General features: G+C 35.1%; 1 protein-coding gene across 1 annotated transcript in view; it reads right to left on the bottom strand.

The window, feature by feature from the left end:
- Positions 1-26,604, bottom strand: part of ASCC3 (activating signal cointegrator 1 complex subunit 3) — a 336,073-nt gene that overhangs the window by 242,261 nt on the left and 67,208 nt on the right. The window contains exons 6-10 of the mRNA XM_019967310.2: positions 23,693-23,897; positions 22,873-23,014; positions 22,181-22,306; positions 4,561-4,761; positions 3,975-4,115 (exon numbers count right to left, since the gene is read on the bottom strand). Of these exons, the coding sequence (XP_019822869.2) occupies positions 3,975-4,115; positions 4,561-4,761; positions 22,181-22,306; positions 22,873-23,014; positions 23,693-23,897 (815 nt within the window). The remainder of the gene's footprint in view (positions 1-3,974; positions 4,116-4,560; positions 4,762-22,180; positions 22,307-22,872; positions 23,015-23,692; positions 23,898-26,604) is intronic.

Raw genomic sequence — 26,604 nt, 5'->3', positions numbered from 1 at the left:
GTCACAGATAGTAGGGGTACACTGGAGGAGAATGAAAAGCAAGCATAAAATAGGAAGCCACTGATAAACTATTACTGTGGCCAAGCACATGGTTCCTGCCCTTACAGAGTTAACAAATATTGCCAAAGCATCCAGAGCAGATCTAGGGAAGTACGGAGATGAGCAAACGAGAGACAAAGAGATGGTAATCAATCTTCTGAAAATATAATACATAAATCGAGATAGATTTTGACAAGTTTTGCTTTCTGTATGTATGAAATGAAGACACTACTCAATAAGGTTACTGTAATGACTTAGTGAGAATGTATATATGCACTTACTATAGTGATTGGTCCATAATTTGAATTCAAATGTTATAATCTCTTTCCATAAATATTCTTTCATAAGCATTAGTAATGCAACTGAATATGGCGCACTAGCAATCAAAATTTTATTTGAGAGTGGTCCAAATTTCTAAGACCAGATCCAAAATCATGGGCTTGGTGGACTAGGTATTTTTTTATGAATATAAATGAATGATGTTACAGGACTCAGGCAAGAGGAAATAAGGTACTTACAGAGTTCAAACTGAGTTTTTTAGAACTCAGGGTAAGATTCAGACAAATGTCAATGGATAAAGGAAGATACGAAAAAGAGAAAATGCAAGATGAAACTTACTAACCAGAAAATTCATTTGAGAAAATGTTGAGTAAGGTGATTTTAGAAAAAGTAAGAACAGTCTTGCTGAAGTCTATATTAGGAAATCATTAAAAAGGCTGAAGATTAGACTGGATGAAGATTATGAAGAGAATCCAATGTAATATACAAGGAGCTTTCTCCTAAAGTAGTGGTTCTTAAAACGTTTTGCCTTTGGGACTCCTCTGCACTCTTAAAAACTACTGAGGCTCCAAAAAAGCTTTTTTTTCCTGGATTACATCTATCAATATGTCTTATATTATAAATTGAAACTAAGAGATCCTTACAACACACGAATACAAAGTACTCATTCCATTAACTGTCATTGATGATGAAAATCACATGTTATGTAGCTGGAAAGCCAACTGTATTCTTGTGAGATAATGAGAGTAAAAGAAAATAACATCATAATATTGTTACAAAAATGCATTTTAACCTCTTTGCTCCCCTGAGGAGTCTCAGCAAATTCTGGGTGTCTCCATATCCATTTTGAGAGTGGCCTTTCTATAGCAATGAGAATGACCAAATCAATGCAGGGAATTGTTTTTGTTTTTGTTTTTTTTCACCAGTCTGTTATTGGTATGCAGAAAGACTAGAGCAGAAAGATACAGAGGAAAGGCCCTAGATGGGGCATAGCAGTGAGTTAGATAGGATTACCACAGCCAAATTTAACATTTACAGAAAATTTCATGAGTCTAGAATTGCAAGTAGCAAAAGAGAAACAAACTGACTTAATTTCTTCCCTTACTTTCATTGTACCACTTTTTCCCTCCATGGACATACCATACCCTTGTTTTACTGATTTTCTTTCAAATACTACCAAGTTCCTTTGGTATCCTGGTGGTTTAAATCACCAAGACCACCACCAACAACAATAAATTGTGTTGGCAAAAGTGACATATTTTAGCAGAAACATCACAGACTTTGAAATCTGAAAACCTGGAATCCAGTTCTTTCTACATGATTTACTAGAAATGGGACCCCAGGCAAGAACTGTTACCTCAGTAAGCCTCATTCTCAATAGAACTGCAGTGTTACATTTGTATTGAATGATAGGTTATGAAACAACTGAAGAAAAATAATTATGCTAAATAAAACGATGCCTAAAGTAAAATGAAAACTATGCATATTTTATAGATGATAACATTAACACATTCTTATGGTAGAAAACTTGGGGGAAAAATCTTCCATAATCCTACAACCAGACATAACTACTATTAATATAATTATTCCTCCTGATAGTGATTTGGTTGTTATATAGCATAGATAATTATATTAATATAAAGAATTGTTTCTGTATTTTTTTTCTTAACTTTAATTTCTAAGATCATTAAAAATTCCCAGAAAACATCACTTTAAGGAATATTTTACTTCATCAAGTGAAATACTGTTCAACTAGTCTTCTATTCATACAGATACTTAACTTCTTCTTAATCTTTGCTATGTATTTTTTAAAATACTACAGAACACTGTTGCTGTTTAGTCACTAAGTCATGTCTGACTCTTTTGCGACTGCATGGACTGTAGCCCACCAGGCTCTTCTGCACATGGGATTTCCCAGGCAGGAATCCTGGAGAGAGCTGCCATTTCCTTCTCCAGGAGACCTTTCTGAGCCAGGGACCAAACCTGCATCTCCTGCATTGGCAGGTGGATTCGTTACCACTGAGTCACCAGGGAAGCCCCTATATGAACATGCCTGTATACAAATATTAAGATTTGATTTTTTCAAGAGTGTCTATGAAAAAAGAAGGGTGTGGACAAAAAGTAAAAATAATAACTGGCAAAACTGACCAAAATGTTTATTACAATGCACTCTATCCTTATCAAGTCCAAAATACATTCAGCTGGAACTTGATTTTCTGTCTTTGCTATGTGGTTCACTATACCCAGTATTCCCATTGTTGGGTTGGATTGTTGCATCCCAAAATGTACATCTACCCAGAAGTTAACCTTATTTAGAAAAAGTATCTTTGTGGACATACTGAAGGTAAGGACCTTCAGATAAGATCATATGTATTAGGGTAGGTCCTAAAGACTGTTCTTAGAAAAGCAGGAGGAAAAATATGCAGAAGTGTCCATGTGAGAAGCAGGCAGAGACTGGAGTGATGTGTGTACAGGCCATAGAATGCCAAGGACTGCCCGCAGCCACCAAAAACTAGGAGAGAGACGTGAAAAGGATACTGTATCAGAGCCTCCAGAAGGAACTAAATCCCACCGTCACCCTGATTTCAGACTTCTGACCTCCAGAACTGTGAGAGAATTAAGTTTCTGATATTTAAGCTACAAAGCTTGTGATAATTTGTTATGGCAGCCTTAGGACCTGAAGATAATCTCCAATCACATTTTAAATCAATGCCTATTCACTGTTTCAAAAGCCTCATCACCTATTTTCCACTAAATTCCCCTGAATTCTCCCATTAATATTTGGTTATATATTATTTTATTTTTTAAAGCACTATAAACATCACCTTACTTACATGTTGCATCCATTAATGATAATCTAGTTGCAATTCTAATGTAGTTTTTGTTTACTCAGTCATAATATAAGATCTTCGCAGGCAGGGATTGTATCTTAGATGCCTTAGTTGTCATACATTTCACTTAACACAGTGCTATATACAGTGTATGATTTAATGGTATCCTATTTGCTAAAAAAGTGAAAGTGAAGTAGCTCAGTCGTGTCCGACTCTTAGCGACCCCGTGGACTGTAGCCTACCAGGCTTCTCCCTCCATAGGATTCTCCAGGCAAGAACACTGGAGTGGGTTGCCATTTCCTTCTCCAGGGGATCTTCCCTACCCAGGGATCGAACTCTGGTCTCCCACATTGCAGGCAGATGCTTTAACCTCTGAACCACCAGGGAAAAAAAGGATGACTAGAAACTTTTTTATGTACATTAAATCTTCATGGAATAGTTTAGAATGCTATGGGATCATTTAAAGGTCTATATATTTTCCTGCTCTTAAAACTGAAGCCTGGTCTTATCTACATCCTCACTGCCTATTGTTTTAAAAGCTCAATATCTGTTGTCAATGACTTAAATATCTACACTAGCAATCTAACAATATTCAAGATACAGCAAGAATTATGGAAATTAGAAGGGATATAACAGAATAAAGCACCAGTAAAAACCTCTTCTGTAGATGCTAAGATGTGGTTACAAACAAAAGAAGTTCACCACATAATATTCATATTACATTTTATAGTTACTTAAGGAACAGTTGTTTAACAATTTTCACAACTACCTGGAAAAAAAAGATAGTATTAAACAACAACAAAAAAATCTAAGTATACAACATACCTGAGTTCGTAAAATTTCATTTTTTGACAACTGCATGTCACCAGTCAATTCTTTCACAACGATGCCCAGTGGCTCCAGACGTTTGCTGAAGTAATTTGTCATTTCAGCTGCCAAGGCTTTCATTGGAGCAACATATACAATCTGTGCCCAAGAAACACTAGCTTGATGAATGAGTAAAACTACAATGCCATTTGTTTCAAAGAAGTCAACTGAAGTCATATTTATTACGACACATGATTCTAGCCACTTATGGTGAAAAATCTTAATACTGATAGATGAAAGATACTTATCTTTGTTGTGTAAGTGTACAGCTGTTTAAAGAACTATGGAATGTTTATATAGCATCATCACTTTGAAAATTGGTGCTTTAAAGCTAAGTGCATTTTGATAGCTTTCACAGGGATAGTGGGACTTTCATAACACAAAGAGGTATTGCCTAAAAGTAACGAAGGAAACCATGCAGCATTCTTTATATGACTTCATTTATAATATCCTTAAAAACTACCACATATCAGACAATATATACCACTGCAAAATGATTTTAGATTTTACAATTTAAAAAGCTGTTGTTCAATTTAGTTCCTACCTTAAATTCATTCTTTTTGATAACACCTTGCTGAAAATGTTGGCGAATTTCATGTAAAACTGTAAGCATCGCAATGTTGGTTTTTCCAGCTCCAGTAGGGGCACAAATCAGCATGTTCTCATTGGTGTTGTAGGCAGTCTCAAACACAATTGACTGGATTCTATTGAGTCTCCTCATTCCTTTAAAAGCCAGCTGTCCAATCTAAAAAGAAAAAAAAAATTATCCACGATAAACTAAAAATGTGAAGGTCCCACACAAAACATTAAATGCCATCTTTTTTTAATTAAAAAGAAAGACTTATTTAGTCTCTCAAATCCTGTATCTAAGCTATATGCAGTTGAGAACAACTCACAACTACTGCATAATTCTAATGCACCTGGGAATTGAAACTCACTAAATTTGAAAAATATGATGAGATCAAGATTGCCGGGCGAAATATCAATAACCTCAGATATGCAGATGACATCACCCGTATGGCAGAAAGTGAAAAAGAACTAAAGAGCCTCTTGATGAAAGTGAAAGAAGAGGGTCAAAAAGTTAGCTTAAAGCTCAACATTCAGAAAACTAAGATCATGGCATCCAGTCCCATCACTTCATGGCAAATAGATGGGGAACAATGGAAACAGTGAGAGATTTTATTTTGGGGGGCTCCAAAATCACTGCAGATGGTGACTGCAGCCATGAAATTAAAAGACACTTACTCCTTGGAAGAAACCAACCTAGATAGCATATTGAAAAGCAGAGACATTACTTTGCCAACAAAGGTCCATCTAGTCAAGGCTATGGTTTTTCCAGTGGTCATGTATGGATGTGAGAGTTGGACTGTGAAGAAAGCTGAGCACCGAAGAATTGATGCTTTTGAACTGTGGTGTTGGAGAAGACTCTTGAGAGTCCCTTGGACTGCAAGGAGATCCAACCAGTCCATTCTGAAGATCAGCCCTGGGATTTCTTTGGAGGGAATGATGCTAAGGCTGAAACTCCAGTACTTTGGCCACCTCATGCGAAGAGTGGACTCATTGGAAAAGACTCTGATGCTGGGAGGGATTGGGGGCAGGAGGAGAAGGGGACGACAGAGGATGAGATGGCTGGATGGCATCACTGACTCGATGGACCTTAGTCGGGGTGAACTCCGGGAGTTGGTGATGGACAGGGAGGCCTGGCGTGCTGCGGTTCATGGGGTCACAAAGAGTCAGACACGGCTGAGCAACTGAACTGAACTGAGCTGAATTGAAGGACTTATATAAATATTCTTTCTCTTAACAAAAGTTAGAGAGTATCTAAAATGATCCTTACAACACATTAGTTTGTTGTTTAAAGGGGGAAAAGGTGATAGAATTATATTACATCAGTTTAGCTGTCTATATTAAAGACACAAACTATGTGCTGAGGCATCTGAGGGAGAGTTTCAGTAAGCAGAATGCTATTTTAGGCAGAAGGAACAGAGTATTAGAAAGACATCTGGAACTTGTTAAAAGTTAGTAGTGGTATGACAGAGACGGGAGGAAGGGGCAGCAGAGATGATGTAGATGGAACAGGAGGTCATGACCAGACTAAGAAGACTGAACTACTGTAGAGAACTCTATATTCAAAACCACTGCAAAAGAACCCTTAAAATATTGTTGCATATATACACTCTTTACTAGTAACATACCATGCTGATGAGAAAAAGCAAGTTACCCCCCAAAACCCGCAAAAATTTATAAATTACTTTAAGCAGCTAACTTTCTGCCCCCTTGTCCCAAGTTTCTTTTTGTTTTTTATTTAAAATTTAGAAAAATTCATGAAATAATTTTCATGAATAAACTTGTCAGTAAAAGAATAAAAGGAATGTGCAGAGACAGCAACCATAACTTTATTTAAAAATATCACTAGAAGATTCACTGTACTTCAAATTAATTCTGTGAGCTACTGGAACATGAGATAATTAAGTTAAAGCTCATTATGCACAAGGAATTTCTTGTATTTGAACAATATTCAAATTATATTCACAAATATCTTAGGAAAACTAAAGATTAAAGAGGAAGAAAAGTGTGACTATATCAAAACTCTAATTTACTCAAATTTCAAACTATGTAATAATAATATTCATCATTTTATTTATACACCAAACATCCACTAATGTCTAATTAAATGGCACTAAAAATCATTGCTTCCAAATATTTAATATCCTTCTAACTCATGTATTGACTTCTTATGCTAATGAGTATAAAAAGTTAAACTGTAATTATTTTTCTTAGTATGTTAATATTTGCTCTTAAACAGAAAACTGAGTATCTCATGGCTAATTTATCACAAAGGCTTTATGTTTAGCTTAGATAGTCATTCTAAATAAGTACCATTTTCCCTTTTAGTTTTACTACTCTCAAAACATTATAATCAGTAGATGAAAATGTTACAAGTTTCATCCTAAATCCACTTGTCTATGCATATTTTGGATTCATCATACTACTAATCTCACAGAAATGACATGGCTCATATATGCAAATCCACAGAAAGTATGTTTCTAATATATTTTACCAAACACTAGCTACACAGACTGCTCTCAAATGCAGGTTTTATCTTTTAAAAATATTCTGTATAATACGATTTACCTGGAAGAACAAAAATGTACATGAAACATACTGCATTAAATGTTTATAATAATGAAATGTAGGTACTACCAGTTAAAATGCATTAACTAGGTACCTAAGACGAAGCCAGGATCATGTCATCCCTCCCAAGTTAGTGTATGTATCATAAGCTTAAGTTTTAAACAGTAAACATCAATCTCACCATATATTTAGGAAAAATCATAAAGATACCAGAGACATATATAATTTTCAAAGTTTAAGTTTCTTCCAGTTTTAGATAGCATGTGCCTTAGGCTCAAAATTTCACAACTCAGTACGGTCAGTCCAAGCTGTATATGCTGGAATCCATTGCTCTCATGTTTCTTACAAACCATATTCCATACTATAAATTGATTAGCCATGGAATATATTCTGCTTACTAAGATGGAAAACAGCAAGATGCACAGCAATATTATACTACTTTTCTCAAAGATGGTAGGAAAGCAACTATACATCAATAAATTTTTTTTTAAAGATGACAGCAGTAGGGAATAGGGAATAAGAATCTACTATTTGTATATGCTTAATATTTAACATTAAAATATGTTCATATTTTCTTGTAGACATTCTAGAAGGATACACACAATCTAATATAGTGATAGAAGAAGTAAGGATCTCGGCTGACAGGGGACAAGGATAAATTAAAGAGATATTTTGCTATTTAAAGATTTCTAGTTTTTACAATGTGATAATACTTACAGAAGAAGAAAAAGATAACAGACATGCACAAAGATATACAACTGATTTCCTTAAAAAACCAGAAAATTAAAGATGGGTCTGATTAAGTTGTGATGCCTAAATGAGCTCTCAAGTACTGCAAAACTATTTCATATTAAAAAGTTCTTCTCACTATTCCTAGAGTTCTACCCTAGAGAGAGAAAAAGGAAAACTGAAGGACTTCCCTGATGATCCAGTGATAAAGACTCTGTGATCCCAATGCAGGGGACATGGGTTTGCTCCCTGGTTGGGGAATTAAGATCCCACATTTTGTGCAGCATGGCCAAAAAAATCTTAAAAATTTTTAAATAAAGTTAAATTGAATTACCCTCCTGAAGTTTCTTTAAATTAAGTTCTATGTCCCTCCTCTCAATGTCTTCCTCAACAGTCTCTTTTTTGGTCTTAATATGCTGAATTCCTCAAAGGCTTTTCTCTATCACAAGTTTAGGAATAGAAGAAACAGCAGATTCTCTTCCTATAGTATCTAATACCTATAACATTAGATCAGGGATCTCACCCAAGATGCTACGGTTTCATCAAAAGTCCAGATCTATTATTATACGTAAAGCCTATATTACACTCTGCTGTTATCTCAAATGTACCCTCCCACTTGTGTGTCATGCACCCAACTCTAGCTAGCAAGTGCCAAGCTATCAGGTCTTATATTCTGTCTTGAAGACCTAAAGGTGGAGCAGATAAACCTAGGCCACCAAGAGTTTGTTACTTAGGCCCCAACCAGCTGGATGGCATCAGCGACTCGATGGACATGAGTTTGAGTGAACTCCAGGAGTTGGCGATGGACAGGGAGGCCTGGTGTGCTGGGATCACGGGGTCGCAAAGAGTCGGACACAACTGAGTGACTGGACTGAACTGAACTGAACTGAACTGATAGGTCTACTACTACACACCTACGCACCACAACCTTCGAAGACCTGGCACACTGCTTCACTGACTGCTAACCCCAAACTGATGATCTGTGGCAAGATCTGTAGATGTGTATGTTACAAAACAAAACCTAAAATGTTACTTTTAATACTCTTGAATTATAGATAAATCCAGGAGATAATAAATTCCTTATTATTTAAATTGGCAGGTAAATTACTCACTAGTTAATTTAATGATAATAGTACCAGTTAGCTAGCATTTCTATTGAGCACATACTGCATATGAGGCTTTGCTTTATAAGCTTTAAGGGGATTATTTCTCTCAGTATCCAAAGAAAACCCATGACGTAGGTCTTTTTTTATTATCCTTATTTTAAAGATAGGGAAACTGGGCATGGAGAAATTGAAGACTGTGCCGTAGGACAAACAGCCAAGAAGTAGCAAAGCAAGGACTGGAACAAATTCAGATTTTAAAGTCCAAGTTAAAAACTTATAAAGTTTACTGATGTCATTATGTTTTACACTTTTATTCCCTACAATGATCTTTTAAAACCAAGTATAACTTAATTTTATAAAAATAAAAATATATATAGATAGAAAATATAAAAATATAAAGTCACAAAAACATTGACCATACTAATAAATAAATGCAAAATACAGTAAGAAGGTTTTTAATCTCGGTGCTTAAGACTTTAAAAACTGGATTATTCTTGTAATTTTTATGTCTTCATATACATTGCTTTTAAATGATCATTGCTTTTAAATCATACACATTGCTTTTAAATGATCAACATTGAGAAATCTGCATATCATTTAGCCTAAAAATTCCACTTCCAAAAAATTTACCTAAGTTAACTAATTGAACAAGAATGCCAGATTAAGCTCAAAGATATCTGCTAAAATATTATTTATAATTTAAGAAAAAGCTAATACAATTTGAATGTACATAAACAGGAGACAAGCAATTCATGATGAATTCTTTATGAATTACAGTAGTTATAGAGGATGTTATTGTTTAGTTGCTAAGTTGTGCCTGACTCTTGCAATTCCGTGGACTGTAGCCTGCCAGCCTCCTCTGCCCATGGGATTTCCCAAGCAAGATTACTGGAGTGGGTTGCCATTTCCATCTCCAGGTGATCTTCCTGACCCAGGATTGAACCTGCATCTCCTGCTTGGCAGGTGGACTGTTTACCACTGAGCCACCTGGGAAACCCTGAATAGGATGAGGAAGATATATATTCTTACAAACAAACACACCTAAGAGGGGAAAACAAAATATGCCACAGAACAGTAACATAATTAATTAAATAGAAACTGTTATACAAAAAACTATGAAATGATATATATCAAACTGTTTCACTGGATCTGGGGTTATAAAGGAATTTTACCTTCTGTTTTATAAATTTAGATATTACATTTTAGATATTTCTTATAGAACAGATTTTATAATCAGATTCACAAAAATGCTTTTCTCTATATATAAGAAAAATATCTATCTTGAGGAAAAACAAAAAGGGATTTAGTCTATGTTGTCTTAATGTATTAAAAATAGTAATAATTTCTTTCTTAACAGCTATAAACACCTTCGACTGCAAGGAGATCCAACCAGTTCATCCTAAAGGAGATCAGTACTGAGTGTTCATTGGAAGGACGGATGTTGAAGCTGAAACTCCAATACTTTGGCCACTTGATGCGAAGGGCTGACTTATTAGAAAAGACCCTGATGCTGGGAAAGACTGAAGGCTGGAGGAGAAGGGGACGACAGAGGATGAGATGGTTGGATGGCATCACCGACTCAATGTACATGGGTTTGGGTGGACTCCGGGAGTTGGTGATGGACAGGGAGGCCTGGCATGCTGTGGTTCATGGGGTTGCAAAGAGTCGGACACGACTGAGTGACTAAACTGAACTGAACTGATAAACACTTAATGTTTTATGTTAATAAAAAGTAACTGATTCACTCTGTTTTAAATTATGTCATATGAAGAGTTCTGTATCTTTACCAAAACCCAAATTTCCAATTTGTACTCCTACTTGAAAACACATTGAAAAATTAATGAATGCTGTTAATTAAGAGATAAGGGGTAAAAAGAAAAAAAGAGATAAGAAAGACAGTGTATGGTCATTATTAGTTACTCTTTACTGGAGAGTTATATGTTTTAATGTTTTATGATATTAAATCATTTTGAACCAGGCAATCTGGGTAGAGGAAATTAAGTGTTAGCAACAAAAGACCTCAGGAGAGTAATCTTCTATTAAATCTTTGAAGGAAATGAGATTATAAGATTTTGTGAAAATCAAGTAAGTTAGTCATTGTCTAATATGAAACTGAGCCAATTTTCATTACATACAAAAAAAGCAGTAAGAAATCACAATGCATAATTCATAATCCTTTCATATTATTTAAAGCAATGCATTTACATCATTTAAAAAAGTAACCAAAAATACTCCATATGCCCTGAAGTATCAATTTCTAAAAATTCTCTCATCCTGAAGATAGTCCATTTGACAACCACCCAAAAAATCCAATTAAATAAACAGATGGATCTTCTAAATACACTGAACTCCCTGATGACAAAATGATAAATAAGTAGCTATTACTGGCCTTGAAGAGAAAAATACAAGGAAAGAAAAACAAATAATAGCAACACTAGCACCTTTAATTGAGAACTTAAGGCATAATGGGTGTTAGAATAAAGGAGTACTATCCTCTTCTTGGAAGGGGAAGGTATCCTCCTTACTTCCAGGTTTGAGCTAAGGCTTAACTACTGAGGAAACTGAAGAAAAAAATCTCAAGAGGAAATTTTAAAAGACAAAAGTCTGTCTGCACAATAACGAATTCCACTGATAAATCATCATGATTGCACAGGTGGGTTTCTACCAGCACAGTCAGCAGGTCAGATGTCCTTCCGAAACACCTTCACCAATGTGCTGTGGCAAGAGTCACATTCCCAATGCACAAAAAGACAGTAAAAGGGAACTCTCTGGCAGTCCAGTGGTTAAGATTCTGCACTCCAAGTTCAAGGGGCATGGGTTAGATTCCTGGTTGGGGAATTAAGATCACACAGGCCACACAACAGGGCCAAAAAATCAAAAAACAAAAAATACAAAAACATGGTGGGACCTCAGTTTTAAGTCTGAGTTGGCTAGGTTTGGCTTGCTTCTCTAGAATAAACAAGGGCTGGATTCACAAACCAGTATTATTATAATTACATATACAAACTTTAGATGCTTAAAGCAGAAGTAAAATTAGAGGCAAAGAATAAGGCATTTTCTACTAAGCAAATGGGAGAAGGCAATGGCACCCCACTCCAGTACTCTTGCCTGTCAAATCCCATGGAAGGAGGAGCCTGGTAGGATGTAGTCTGTGGGGTCGCTAGGAGTCATACACTACTGAGCGACTTCACTTTCACTTTTCACTTTCATGCATTGGAGAAGGAAATGGCAACCCACTCCAGAAATCTTGCCTGGAGAATCCTAGGGACGGGGGAGCCTGGTGGGTGGCCGTCTATGGGGTCGCACAGAGTCGGACACGACTGAAGTGACTTAACAGTAACAGTACTAAGCAAATAAATTATTTTCATAAGGGAGATGAACTTATCCTGACATTATATACTGTAAATAGCCCTCCAGGATATCACTTTTTTTATGTGTTAGATCTTAAAAATGTAAGACACTATTATTTAATTGGTATCACAGTCTTCTTGACCAGAATTGTGGGGCCTGCCTCCTAATAAACAGCCACACTTCTAACCATGGCAATACAACAGAAGAATCTCTGTCCAATTCGGTGGAGTCCCACAAAGAAAATGTCATTTTCAGTTTCTTGGCTGGTATTTATAGTAATAACCAGTTTTATCTCTGACCTTAACTTTTAAATTACTTTCATTAGCTTGCTTGAAATCTTTAAAGCAGGTGAAGTATTTAGGCACTTAATGTGGTCAAGTTCACAAAAATGTTATATTTATTAAATTATAGGTAATTTCTTCATTTAAAATTTAAAATGTTTTTACAGTATGAATGACTTTAAACTTTTCAAAACTAATTAAATAAATCAAGGATGTCATTTTAAACATATAATCCTTAAACAAGAAAAAGTAATATTAAGAGAATCCTCATATGGCTTCTCTTGTGGCTCAGCTGGTAAAGAATGTGCCTGCAATGCGGGAGACCTGGGTTCAATCCCTGGGTTGAGAAGATCTCTTGGAGAAAGAAAAGGCTACCCACTCCAGTATTCTTGCCTGGAGAATTCCATGGACAGAGGAGGCTTGTGGGCTACAGTCCATGGGGTTGCAAAAAATTGGACATGACTGAGCAACTAACACTTTCAAATTATATAATTATTATTTTCATACAACTCTAAAATGTATCAAGAATTTAAGAGTTTGCAGAGAATACAAAAAGCAAGGTAACCCTATGTTTATTTAGCCACTGCTTGATATTTGCACCATTTAATCCAATTGAAACCTGTCCTTTCTAAAAGCTCTTGCTTTCAGGGTTTGTACGAGGGGATTAAGTTAAATAATGTGATATAATAAGCCTAAAAAAGTGTACAGTATTAACTAAAAAAATGCAAGTTCCTTTGCCTTACCTTTATCAATTTAAAGCCATTTTATACATTACTTGAATATTCATCTTTTCTGTGTGCTGTACTATGCTCAGTCACATCTGACTCTTTGTGATCCTATGGACTGCAGCCCAGCCAGGCTCCTCTGCCCATGGGATTTCCTAGGCAAGAATACTGGAGTGGGTTGTCATTTCCTCCTCCAGAGGATCTTCTCAACCCAGAGATCAAACCCGCATCTCCTGTGACTCCTGCACTGCAGGCAGATTCTTTACTGCTAAGCCCTCGGGGAAGCCCCAGTATTCATCTTTGAGGAATTTTAATGTTACTTATACCAAAATAATTTCACCTTTCCATATGTCTTAACAGAAAAATTCAAAGTATGCCCTGAACCTTGTCAGGATTGCAATACCACACTGCAATTTGGGTAGCCCATCTTTCAAAATATATCACAGATACTGCTACACATTTTCTGTGTGCTGACTCATATAGTCTTCTCAGAATAAACAGACTGATAAGGAAACTGAAACTTAGAGGTGTTATGTAACTTGATCCACGTCACAAAATGTGCAAATGGTAAAGCTGAGAATCCCCATCAGTTCTAATTGCCTAACGGGATAGTAAGTTCCTCAAATGCACAATCGTAATTCCAAACCTTTTGATACCCACTGTAGCACAGTGACTTGCATCAATCAAGACTCAAGAAATGATTCCTGATGACAGATAGCCAATTCACATATACTTTCAAAGACAAATAATGAAACTCTATAGTAGCAATAGAATCCTACCCAATATTTTTGTCTATCTGTGATAGGCCTGCGTAACTACAACACACAGATATGTTGGAAAATATGGACAAAGTTCATTTCTAAAGCAACTTGAAATTCCCACATTACAAGGTAAATTCATGCACATTTCAGACTTTTGAAATCATCTGAGTTCTAACATTATCATTCTGGGGAAGCTCAATATGCTACTATGCCTTTAATCTTCTCTCTTCTAATTTTCCTCCCCATAAAATCAATAAAGTATAGGTTGTAAAGAAAGTTATTTTGTTCAATTACTCCTAGCTAGAGGCAGATGTTAGTTATAACTCTCTTTAGCAGGTATATTTCAAGCAGCTGGTGCCCTTTTCCTAGTTAGTTGTTTGCAGCGTTCCCAGTATACTTTATGGTATAATCCTACAAAAGTTCAGGGCATACAGACAAAATTATTTTTTAGAAAAGAAAATATAGATTCACTCCTTCAAATCAGACTTAGCTATTTCATATATTTGAACTATAATGTACTTTCTTAGCAAGTAAATATTACTTTTTAATCATATAAATGTTTGCTGAGAGTCAAAACATATAAGCATTTTCTTATGGGAAAGCTTATCTCATGGAACAAACTTTTATATACTGCACATTTATTGACTCCTAAAACAGAAAACCCCTAAAATCCTTTTGTTTTGTTTAGTTGCTAAGTCGTGTCCAAACAGAGAACCCAGTCCAGCCCATTCAAATAGGACCTCCAGAATGCTGAGATAATAAATGGATGTTTTAAGTCACTAATATCTTGGTAATTTCTTATACAACAACAGAAAGTTAATACAAAGTCACATCATAATCAAACTGCCTAAAACCAGTGAGGAAAAGAAAATCTAAAAATCAACCAGAAAAAAAAAAAAAAAAAGACTTATTATATAGAGAAGAAGATTAAGAATGAGGACAAGTTTCTTATCAGACACAATGTAAGCAAGAAGACTACATCTGTAAGCTGCAAGAAGCAGCTACATCTGTAAGTACTAGGGGAAAAGCCCATCAACCTAAAATTTCACAGCAAATGAAATATTCCTCAAGAACAAACACAAAATAAAGTTTTTTTGTTTTAGACATACAAAACTGAAAGAATTTATCACCAGCAGACCTGCACTAGAAAAAAGGAATACCAGATGGACATCTGAATCTCCCTACACAAAGCATAAAAGAGCTGATAGATGCACACGTATAAGGACGTTTCCTGGTTACCATTTAGACATCTTAATATCTTAAAAAGACTGTTAACTGCAAAAAGAATAACAACGTGTTGTGGGGTTTACAACAGATGTAGAAGGTGTCTATATTTACATATTTGTTTGTTCATTTGCTTGTTTTGGTGGTCATAAGTACTGAAAAATCTGACAAATATAATAGCAAATACTATCAGAATACTCATGTTTCTTTGATTGCCAGGTGAGGTGAGACATGTATCAAGGGAAATTATAATTTGGTAAAATGATCAGAAATTTAATATTTGTCACATTGTTTCCTTCCTGGTGAAATTTATGAAATCTTCTTCACTAAGATCTCTATCAGTATGAAAAAGACTGATAAGCTTTTTTACTGAAAAGTAAGCTCACTTTTCAGTTTTGAACTTTAGATTTTGTTATTATTTCTTGATACCACCTCTAAAAAAAGCAGTGAGGAATTCAAGGTCATGGTGCTGATGAAACTGATAATACACTTGACAGGTACTAAGCAGCCTGTGGGAAAAGGCTTTTTATTTGGGTGTATGTCCAGGTTTTAGTCACATTTTTTCCTGTTCAAACTGATCTCATAAAAATGATTCACATTCTGAAGTGTTTTTCTGGATGACTCTTTAGCTTTCTGGCTTTTGTAATTTGATTGAATCAAACTGTGTCAATAAACTCTTTCAGATTTAGGATCCCTTCAGGCTCAGAGAACACAGTAGAACCACAAGAAAAGTAACAGTTTTTTATACTCATTTTACTTCCCTTTTCCCAAACTCTTAGTCTTGAGATAGCAATAAATACAATGACAGGTTTCTTTATTTTCTGTCAATTAACTGGAAACTACCCTATGTCTTCATAGAGTGACTATGTACTTGTAATGAAAGAATACCTGAAGAGCATAAATGAACATACAAGTAATGTATTTAATAAATATAATTTCCAGAGAAACAATAAGTCTTTTCATGTTAACCATACTCAGATTGATCTCACCAGTTGTCTGTTTACATTTACCATTCATTTTAAGCTAACATTCTATCTAAAATGTCTTAAGTACTCATAATTCTTCCAAGTGTTTTACATATATTAACTCATTTGATGACAGAGGATGAGATGTTTGGACATGGACATGAGTTTGAGTAAACTCCGGGAGTTGGTGATAGACAGGGAGGCCTGCTGTGCTGCAGTCCATGGGGTGGCAAAGAGTCAGACATGATTGAGCGACTGAACTGAACTGAACTCATTTGATCCTCACAATAAAATGATGAGGTAGGTATTATCATCCCAATTTTACAAGTGAAACACTGGATCTCAGAGAGTAACTTGGCCCCATTCTTTCAGCTAGAACATGGGGAGCCAAGATTCAAGCACAACCGCCTGGATTCACAGCCTCACTCTTCACCAACATGTGACCTCCTGGACGTAACACACACACTCTGTTCCTCCTCTCCTGTTTCTCATCTTAACGAATGACACCAGCACTCACCCATGTTGCCCTGGATATCATTTCAGTTTCTTCTCTCTGCTTCATCTCTTGTCATTTAACCTGTCATCAGATGTTATACAACTTCTAAACTAACATTTACTAACATTTAACTAGCAGCTATCTATTCTTCATTGTCCCACTTTCTGTATAGGCTCCACTTTCTTCATTCAGGCACACAGCATTTCTCCCTTGAATTATTGCAGCAGCTCTACTCTCAACCATCAGTTTTTCTTTCTTTCTTTCTTTTTTTCTTTACTGCAACCAGAGTAATCTCTGTAAGTGAAAAAAACCCTTTTTATTTACTTTTATTTTTAAGAAGTAGCATTTCCCACAATATTGAATTTAAACTTACTATGTATGGTTTTCAAAGTCCTTCATGTACACTAGTAAGTCTCTTTTTAGACTAATTTGCTGCCATGCTACATATGTAGCTTGCATACTACTAATACTGAAATACATGTTTACAAAAGGTCACATACTCTTTCATGGAGCATCCTTTGCCTATGATACACCCCCCACCATGTCCTTTGTCTATCTGGCAAAATCCTATGCCCCGCATTGACCTCCATGAAGACTTCTGTGAACTTGCTAATCTGCTTTCTCTGTGCTGCCTCAGAAACCTGCACAACATACCCCTACTCTATTAATCACTTCTATAGAAATGGTGTGGGTCAGATACACTACATGGAGTAACTTAAGATCAGCTCCTTTTTAAAGATATCAGCCTCATCTTCCCTTTGGGAAACTCCTCCTTGACTCCTGATGGCTCAAAGAAGGCCGAGGGTGAGGAAACTCAAGTGAGCTGCTGCTGCTGCTAAGTCACTTCAATCTTGTCCGACTCTGTGCGAGTTACTTAAGTAACTTAAGATCAGAGGTCGGATCTGTTTATAATTTCCCCCAGGACCTAGCCTGTAAACATGGGATTCAATAATCTGGGGTCACAAAAATCCTCAAACTCTCTACATTCAGATTTTAAAGGACTCAACTTTTTTAACTTCTCAAATGAAACATTATATGCATCTTTTACATTACTTTTCCAAACTAAATAGTATATTTGGATCAGTATTCTGATTATGCCAAATAACATTCTATTGGCTATTTAAAAACTATAACTCCCACCTGTGGAAACAGATAGCACTCAACTGATTTAACACCAAAAAAAATGCAAAACTCACTCTTTCATCAAAATATCAAAGACACAGTTCTGTCTGCTACGCATCTTTCACATGCTCCTTTTTAAGGATAACAGCTTCATCTTCCCTTTGGGAAACTCCTCCTTGACTCCTGATGGCTCACAGTGGGCTGAGGGTGAGGAAACTCAAGTAAGCTGCTGCTGCTGCTAAGTCGCTTCAGTCGTGTCAGACTCTGTGCAACGCCATAGACAGAAGCCCACCAGGCTCCCCTGTCCCTGGGAGTCTCCAGGCAAGAACACTGGAGTGGGTTGCCATTTCCTTCTCCAATGTATGAAAGTGAAGTCGCTCAGTCGTGTCTGACTCTTAACGACCCCATGGACTGCAGCCCACCAGGCTCCTCTGTCCATGGGATTTTCCAGGCAAGAGTACTGGAGTGCTGGAGTACTGGTGCCATTGCCTTCTCCAACTCAAGTGAGCAGGCACAGTCAATTAAGAACCCCACACTCCTACCGTGGGGAAAGTAGTTCAGAAATGAACTGGTGAAACAAGTCAAGAAGATAAGAGTTCATTACAGGAGTTTTTTTTTTTTTTTTTTTTTTTTAATGGAGAAAACCCTCTTGCTTTTAGAATGAGGGGAGAGAAAAGCTTGAAGTTGCTGTCTTATGTTCTTCCCTGATTACATGTAAAAAGTATGTATCTGAGAGTCGGGATAAAAAGAACCAGAGAAATAAAAGGAGGGGAATAGAGGGTAAAAGAGAGGAAGGAGAAGATAAGGGAGAAGGGAAAGAGAAGGTATAAAGAAAGACAGAAATAGAGAGACAGAGAAAGAGATGAAGACCGAGGAAAAGATCTGATGACATCATGTGAACTTATATATCCATCTGAATGCATAGGCAGCTTTATTCCCAGATATTTTGGTTAGAAAAGCCAACAGTCTGTATTCATTGCTAAAACTTACTTTGAGTTTCATTTCTCTAACTTCCAAATGAATGAGTTCTATCTAATACAGAAGCCCATCTAATGATTTTTTTGGTTCTTTTTTTGGATTATTCCCTCTCCAAGAAAGTACAAAACCCATTTAAGAGCATTAACAGCAATTTTGCACATCATTTTAGAATTTTTAAATTATCCTTATCTTTTTAATCAAATTACAGAAGTATTTTAAGAAGACAAGAAAGACAGGACAAATTTATCTGATGTGACATTCAGTCAGTGAGAGGACATAAAAGCATTTTATCTATTATTCCACAGGACTGTCAGGAGCAGAATCCAATTATGATCTCAGTGAAAAGAGAAAGATAACATCTTCAAGAGCATTTCTCCTGATACATAAAGATCCTGCCTTTTAAAAAAGATACAAACTAACAGATGCATCTAACTAAACTAACAGTCTGTTAACATCTATATTTTTTCCTGAGCTCTATATTAATATCCACAGTGACAGCATCTAGTTGGGATCATTATCTACATTGTTAAGACATCAAAGAGTTTACTTATGTACTTATGACACACTGCATTTGAATGTAGTATTCCCCAAATATTGCTGCTTATGAAAGTGCACATTTAAACCACAAGAAGGAAAATACACGTAATATACAAAAATATGACTTAAAATGGCTAAAATAAAAATTTTAAAAAGTGATACCCACCAAATGCTGGTGAATATGTGGGGAAACTAGATCACACTGGATTACTGTTGGGTATATAAAATGATACTTTGGAAAAAAATTACTGTAGTTTCTTAGAAAACTAAACAAGTAATTATAATATGACTGAGTAATTGCATTCTTGGATATTTATCCCAGAGAAATGAAAACTTACATTCGCACAAAAACCTGTACACCAATATCTGGAGCAGTTATTTCCACATTATGGATGCAATTATGTATTCCGAAGTTTCATAAACTAAAGCCCTAACTCCCAAAGTGATCATATTTGGAGACAGAACCTTTAGGGTTCTGAGGTCATCTGAATGAGACCCTAATCCAATAGGCCTGGTGTCCTTATAAGAAGCAGAAAAGACACCAGAGGTCTCTAGACACATAGAGAAGAGGCCATATGAGTTCAAGAGGACACAGAGAGAAGACAAAGCGCTGCAATCCAGGAAAAGAGTCCTCACCAGAAAACAAAACTGTCGGCACCTTGGCCTGGGACTTCCAGCCTCCAAGACTGTGAAAAAACAAATGTCTGTTCTTTAAGCCACCTAGTCTGGGCTTAGGGCAGCTCAAATAGACTCACAGAATTCATAAGAGCCAAAAACTATAAACAACACAGATGTCTGTCAACATCTGTGAATAGCTAAATTGTGGTCATCCACATCTCGCGTGGTAGAGAGGATAATGATACCCAATGATGGCCACATCCTAATCCAGGGAACCTATAAGTGTGTTAGGCTACATGGCAAAGAGGCATTAAGGTTGCAGATGGAAAGAACCCATTCAGAAATCTCTTTTACTCCTGTAATCTACATTAAAGTGAACAAAGTATTTATTTGGAAATAAGTATGAGAGAAAAAGAAGCCTGGTCCATTCATATCCTGTAATCTACATTAAAGTGAACAAAGTATTTATTTGGAAATAAGTATGAGAGAAAAAGAAGCCTGGTCCATTCATATCCTGTAATCTACATTAAAGTGAACAAAGTATTTATTTGGAAATAAATATGAGAGAAAAAGAAGCCTGGTCCATTCATTATAAAGATAATGAATGTCAATGATGCTTTTACATGAAAAAAAGTTAGTATTTAATATATAAAACTAAATAAATCTTCATGATAATAATCCTTATAATGATTGCTGCTGCTGCTGCTGCTAAGTTGCTTTAGTCGCGTCCGACTCTGTGCCACCCCATAGACGGCAGCCCACCAGGCTCCCCCATCCCTGGGATTCTCCAGGCAAGAACACTGGAGTGGGTTGCCATTTCCTCCTCCAATGCATGAAAGTGAAAAGTCAAAGTGAAATCACTCAGTCGTGTCCGACTCCTAGCGACCCTATGGACTGCAGCCTACCAGGCTCCTCCGTCCATGGGATTTTCCAGGCAAGAGTACTGGAGTGGGGTGCCATTGCCTTCTCCATTTCAGTAGGGTTTAAAAAGAATTATATATATAACTATTTAATTCTATAGGCTCTCAGCCTTGCCTACATTTCAGAATCACCTATAGAGCTCTAAAAATCACCTTCAAAATATAGATATTATGCGTCCCACCCAAGAGATTATGATTTAATAGGGATCAAAGCATTTGGATCTTGAAAAAATTCTACAGTAATTTTGATGCAAAGGCTGAATGAAACCCACTAATATAAGTTTCAATGAAAATTTTAGCCTACTATAAAAACTTGTAGGAAACTTAAAATTCTAACAATAAGAAACTGGTGTAAAAGTAATGAGGACATAAGTTGGAATACCACATAGTGATTTAAAATAATGTCGTAAAAATATGTCTATTGACATAGAAAGATGTAAGTATATATATATATATATAAACACACAAAAAAAGTATTTATGGATATAATTCTATTTTTGTAAAATCAAAACACATATGCACCCATATGTATAGAATGGAACTAATTTTGGTTGGCTATAGTTACTCCTTATGCTGCTCCTTTTGTATGCCTATATTATTTGATATTTCTGAATGACTTCATATGACTTACATATATATAAAATAAAGCAACTTCACTTTGGTGATGAAAAGGCTAACCTTAAATAATATATGTACTTTAAATGAAGAAATATTTCATTCTGAGATAAAGCAGTTATAGCAAAGTTTTAACTAATGGTAAATCAAAACAGAAGGGAATTACTATTCATGCATCTTTTCCATAGGGCTGCAATTATTCAAAATTTAAAAGTTGAGGGAAAGTTAGTTTAGAATTTGGTCCTATACTCAAATAATATTCTATTTTATTATAGGCTGACCGTTTGATATGTCAATACATGAATCCTTTAAAACAACTTACTTGAGTCAGCTTACATAAGGTAAATCAAATATGAACTAAAATAGCTAAAATAAACATATAATTATAGAAATATACACAAAATTTTTGTAAATATGTTCAATGTGTAAAGAAATACTGTATATGTATTTTTTAATTTAAATTCCCCTATTTCATTAGTAACCAACTGCATGTATCTCTTTACTGTATTAACCGACTTTTAAAAATAATTTTTCCAATACAAATGCATTCAAAATCATACCAAGCATCAAAACTATCAACTTTATAAAATGAAAATCTTACCTCATCTAAGTCTTGGATATAAACTGGTTTTTCCTCAAAGCCAATTGGCATTGGTTCAGTATAAGGAATCTTTACTTCTTCATATATCTTGTTGTTCTCTCTTTGGATTCCTTCTGGTAAAATCATCTACAAACATCAAAAATTTAAAATCCAATAATAATACAAAATAGAATAACGTCTCTGGTAAAGATTCTTTAATTAAAGAGAGAGGGAAAAACGCTATTGGTTTCATGACATTGCACTAGCAAATAAACGTAGCTAAAGGAAAACAAAAACAAACCAAAAACCACACATACATATACAAAAAGCATTCATGAGTCAGATATCTCATATAACACACAAACCATATTACACTGATGAATTTTAAGCACACAGTAATTACATGGAATTCCTGAAGATAAATGTAGTTACACAGCCAGGGAAAACGTGCAATACACAGTGTAAGGTTTAGTTAAAAAGTGGTACAACTGCTAAAACTCAAAAACACAAGTTGCAGAGATAATGAAAGGGAGGAGAACAAATATGTTTTGAATACCTACTATGTGCTAAGAACTTCACATAAACTGCACTATCTCATGTTCTTCAAAATTTAAATATACAGTTTAGCATAGTAAAAAGAAACGGAAAAATCTATGTGTCATTTCTCTAGAACAGACATGTTATCCAAAAGTGGTCATATACCAATGACATACCTTTGCACCAGCAATGAATGCTGATGTTCTCATGGCTTCAGCCTGGGAATCATACACATGGGGATAACGTATTTTTTCAACATCTGTGTCTCTCTGCCTGCTCAGAATTGGAACATTTCTAGCGTTCATGAGTGCCTGCTCTCTGTAAATAAAAAAATAATAGGCTAAATCTGTCATTTTTATCTCACAATAGAAAGCATATACTAAAACAAAATCACTATAATAACTATTTCACGTAGTCTTCAATTACAAAAGAGAAGAAATTAAACAACACAAAGTTATTAGCAAGCCTGACATTTCCCGTGTAATCACATAAGTATTAACACATTTTCAGGTACTATTTTTAGATAACCTCATCTGATAAGTTTGACTTAATGTTTTTTATTATAATTTTCTTTTTCACAATCCAAAGATATTTAACAAAGTATAAATAAGTTCCTTTCTTAAATTGGGTTTCAATATTTTAAATACCATGTATAATAATGCCTTTATTTCATTTGCCTCCTTTCTACTTTTCAACAACATGGGAAAGAGCATTCATTAAGGTAGGAAAGAAAAAGGTCTCAAAATAAATTTGTGTACACTTCATAAAGCACAGCATCTAAATCTCTCACCTTTGTGGATGCAACCAAGAATATTCTAATTAAGCAGATCACTGCTTTCTTATCCTAGAAAATTAGGTTTTCATACAACAAAATTCTATTCTTGTAAGAAAACGTGTCTAGAAGAATCATCCAAGTTGTTAAAACTAAACTAAAATTATGATACATAAAAGCAACAATTACAACACAAGCATTTTTCAACTTCTGGTTTTTATTACCTGTGTATCCGCAGTTCCTTAGGATCAAAGCACAGGAGTCCTTCTGTAGCTTCTCCATCTTCTCCAGCCTTTTTTTCTCGTCTAGCAATTCTTTTTTCCTCCCGGCGATACTGTTTCATTAACTGCTTCTCTTGTTCAGACTGAATAGTGACTTGACAACCATAATTAGGTTTAGCATTTTCTCCTAAAATTTTTTTGCAATTGTCTGCAAAGCAAATTTAAGATCCATATTTTTACAAGTTTAACCTTTATGAAAACCAGTTTTCCTCTTTACCAAAACATAAGCCACACAATGCTCTAAGAATTCATTTTTTTAGAGTGGCACATTTAATTACATGTTCTAAGGAGAGTTTTTCTAAGTCACAATTTCTAAATGATATAATACCCTTGCTTAGAAAAAGTCAGCAGATATTGTCTTTCTACAGACTAATATAAATTCTTAGATATAACATCAGGAAACTAAAAATTGTATTTCATAATTTTGAAATAATCTAAATTATTTCAAAATAATTAACAATACTAATCAGCATTTACTGTTAACATAATAAAATAAAGATATTCTTTACATATAAGATTTAACTTTTTCTCATATAATAGGTCTGACTCTGTTAAATTGTCTACATGTCACTACTAATTTATACATGAAATAAAGTAAAATAAAAATAAAATACAGCTCAGGATATATTCAGAAGATGACTAAAGCAAACTAACTATGCTCCACATTTTCATGGAAATGCAGGGTTTTTTAACCATTTTTTAAACTGCTGCTGCTGCTAAGTCACTTCAGTCGTGTCCGACTCTGTGTGACCCCATAGACGGCAGCCCACCAGGCTCCCCCGTCCCTGGGATTCTCCAGGCAAGAACACTGGAGTGGGTTGCCATTTCCTTCTCCAATGCATGAAAGTGTATAGTTAATTTATAATGTTGTGTTAATTTCAGATGTACAGCAAAGTGATTCAGATGTGTGTGTGTGTGTGTGTATATATATATGCTTTTCTAGATTCTTTTCCATTATAGGTTATTACAAATATTAAATATAGTTCTCTGTGCTATATAGTAGGTCTTTGGGATTTTATATACAATACTATATATATATTTATATACAGCATATTTTTATATACAATATAGATACGTGTTTATATGTATGTTTATGTTTATAGTTATGTTTATAGATATGTTTATATACAGTTTATGTTTATATACAGTAGGTCCTTGTTTGGAATTTTATATACAGCACTATGTATATATATATGTTAATTCCAAACTCCTAATTTTATCTATCCCCCATCCCCTTTGTAATCATAAATTTGTTTCTATGTCTATGAGTCTACTTCTGCTTTGTAAATAAGCTCACTTGTATCCTATTTTTATATTCCACACATAAGATATCATATGATATTTGTCTTTCTCTGATTTATTTCACTTAATATGATAATCTCTAGATCCATCCATGTTGCTGTAAATGGCATTATATCAATTCATTTTTACGGCAGAGTAATAGTCCATTGTATACATATAACACATCTCTATCCATTCATTTGTCAGTGGAACACTTAGGTTGGTTCCATGTCTTGCCTATTGTAAATAGTGCAGCTACAAACACTGGGGTGCATATATCTTTTCAAATTAAGAGTTTTATCCAGATATATGCCCAGGAGTGGGATTACAGGGCCATATGGTACATCTATATTTATTTATTTATTTTTGGTGGTGGGGGGGCACACCACATGGCTTGAGGGATCTAGTTCCCCAACCAGGGATCAAACTTGTGCCATCTGAAGTAGAAGCACCTAACCACTGAACTGCCAGGGAATTCCCTATTTTTAGCTTTTTAAGGAACCTCCATACAGTACTCCATAGTAGCTACACCAGTTTATATTTCCACCAACAAGGTAGGAGGGTTCCCTTTCCAGCATTTATTATTTGTCAACTGGTAAATGACGGTCATTTTGACTGGTGTAAGGTGATACCTCCTTGTAGTTTTGATTTGGAAAATACAGCTTCTTTAAAAAATGGGAGAAGTCTAGAACCACTTAAGAGGAATCAGGTCAATCAAAGCTCAGTGTTTACAAGGGAGAATTAAACCTGTGCTTGGTCAACTCAATATTCAGGAAAAATGTTCTAACAGGATTACCTTCTGTGTTTAATTAAATCTTTCTAAGAAATAGTATCTTGGCTCACTGCAGCCCTAAAGGAACTGACAGGAATGTCACTGAAGGCAATCCAAGTCAATACAAGCTTACTGTTTTAAGGACCTACTAGGTCCCAGGCACTGCTGCTAGGCTAGAAAAACAATGAAGAATGAAAGTGGTCCACACTCTGAAGATGCACAGTGCAAGTTATTTTATCAAGTTCCAAGACCTAATACAAAACAAGGAAGGATTTAAACATAGCATCAGGAGGGGGAAATTAGCTTTCTAATTCACTCTATTCACAATTCTCAGGCATGTGTCATTATCTCATTACATGATTTTGAATAAGTCATTTTAACTCTCAACCACATGAAATAACCCCTGTGTATAAGGGCACCATCAGTCTCAAAAAGGAAAGTGAGAAATAAAAGTTACATCTGAAAATTATGAAATAAGATATAATCTTACCTATATTGGAACTACATTTTATGGCTCTGAGAAAAGTATTTTTCTAAGTCTTACATATTTTGCTTTGTAAGTAAATCTTATTTATCTATTATAATGATTGAATTTATAACCAAGAAACCCTAGTGTTAGAGAAAGAAAACAGCATACTGCCACTTTTCAAATGTACTCTGAAATATGAAAAAAAAAAGTAACCTATTTGCAAAGTCACATGCTCAAGAACAGAGATATTAAGCAGATTTTTTAAAACATATGAATAATGCCATAAACTTATTACTATAAATGAATGTTAAAGGTTGTGTACGTGAAACTAAA

The sequence above is a fragment of the Bos indicus genome, chromosome 9, assembly GCF_029378745.1.
Source record: "Bos indicus isolate NIAB-ARS_2022 breed Sahiwal x Tharparkar chromosome 9, NIAB-ARS_B.indTharparkar_mat_pri_1.0, whole genome shotgun sequence".
NCBI classification, from domain to species: Eukaryota; Metazoa; Chordata; class Mammalia; order Artiodactyla; family Bovidae; genus Bos; species Bos indicus.
The sequence above is the reverse complement of the archived record's forward strand: the minus strand, read 5'-3'. Positions and strand labels throughout refer to the sequence as shown.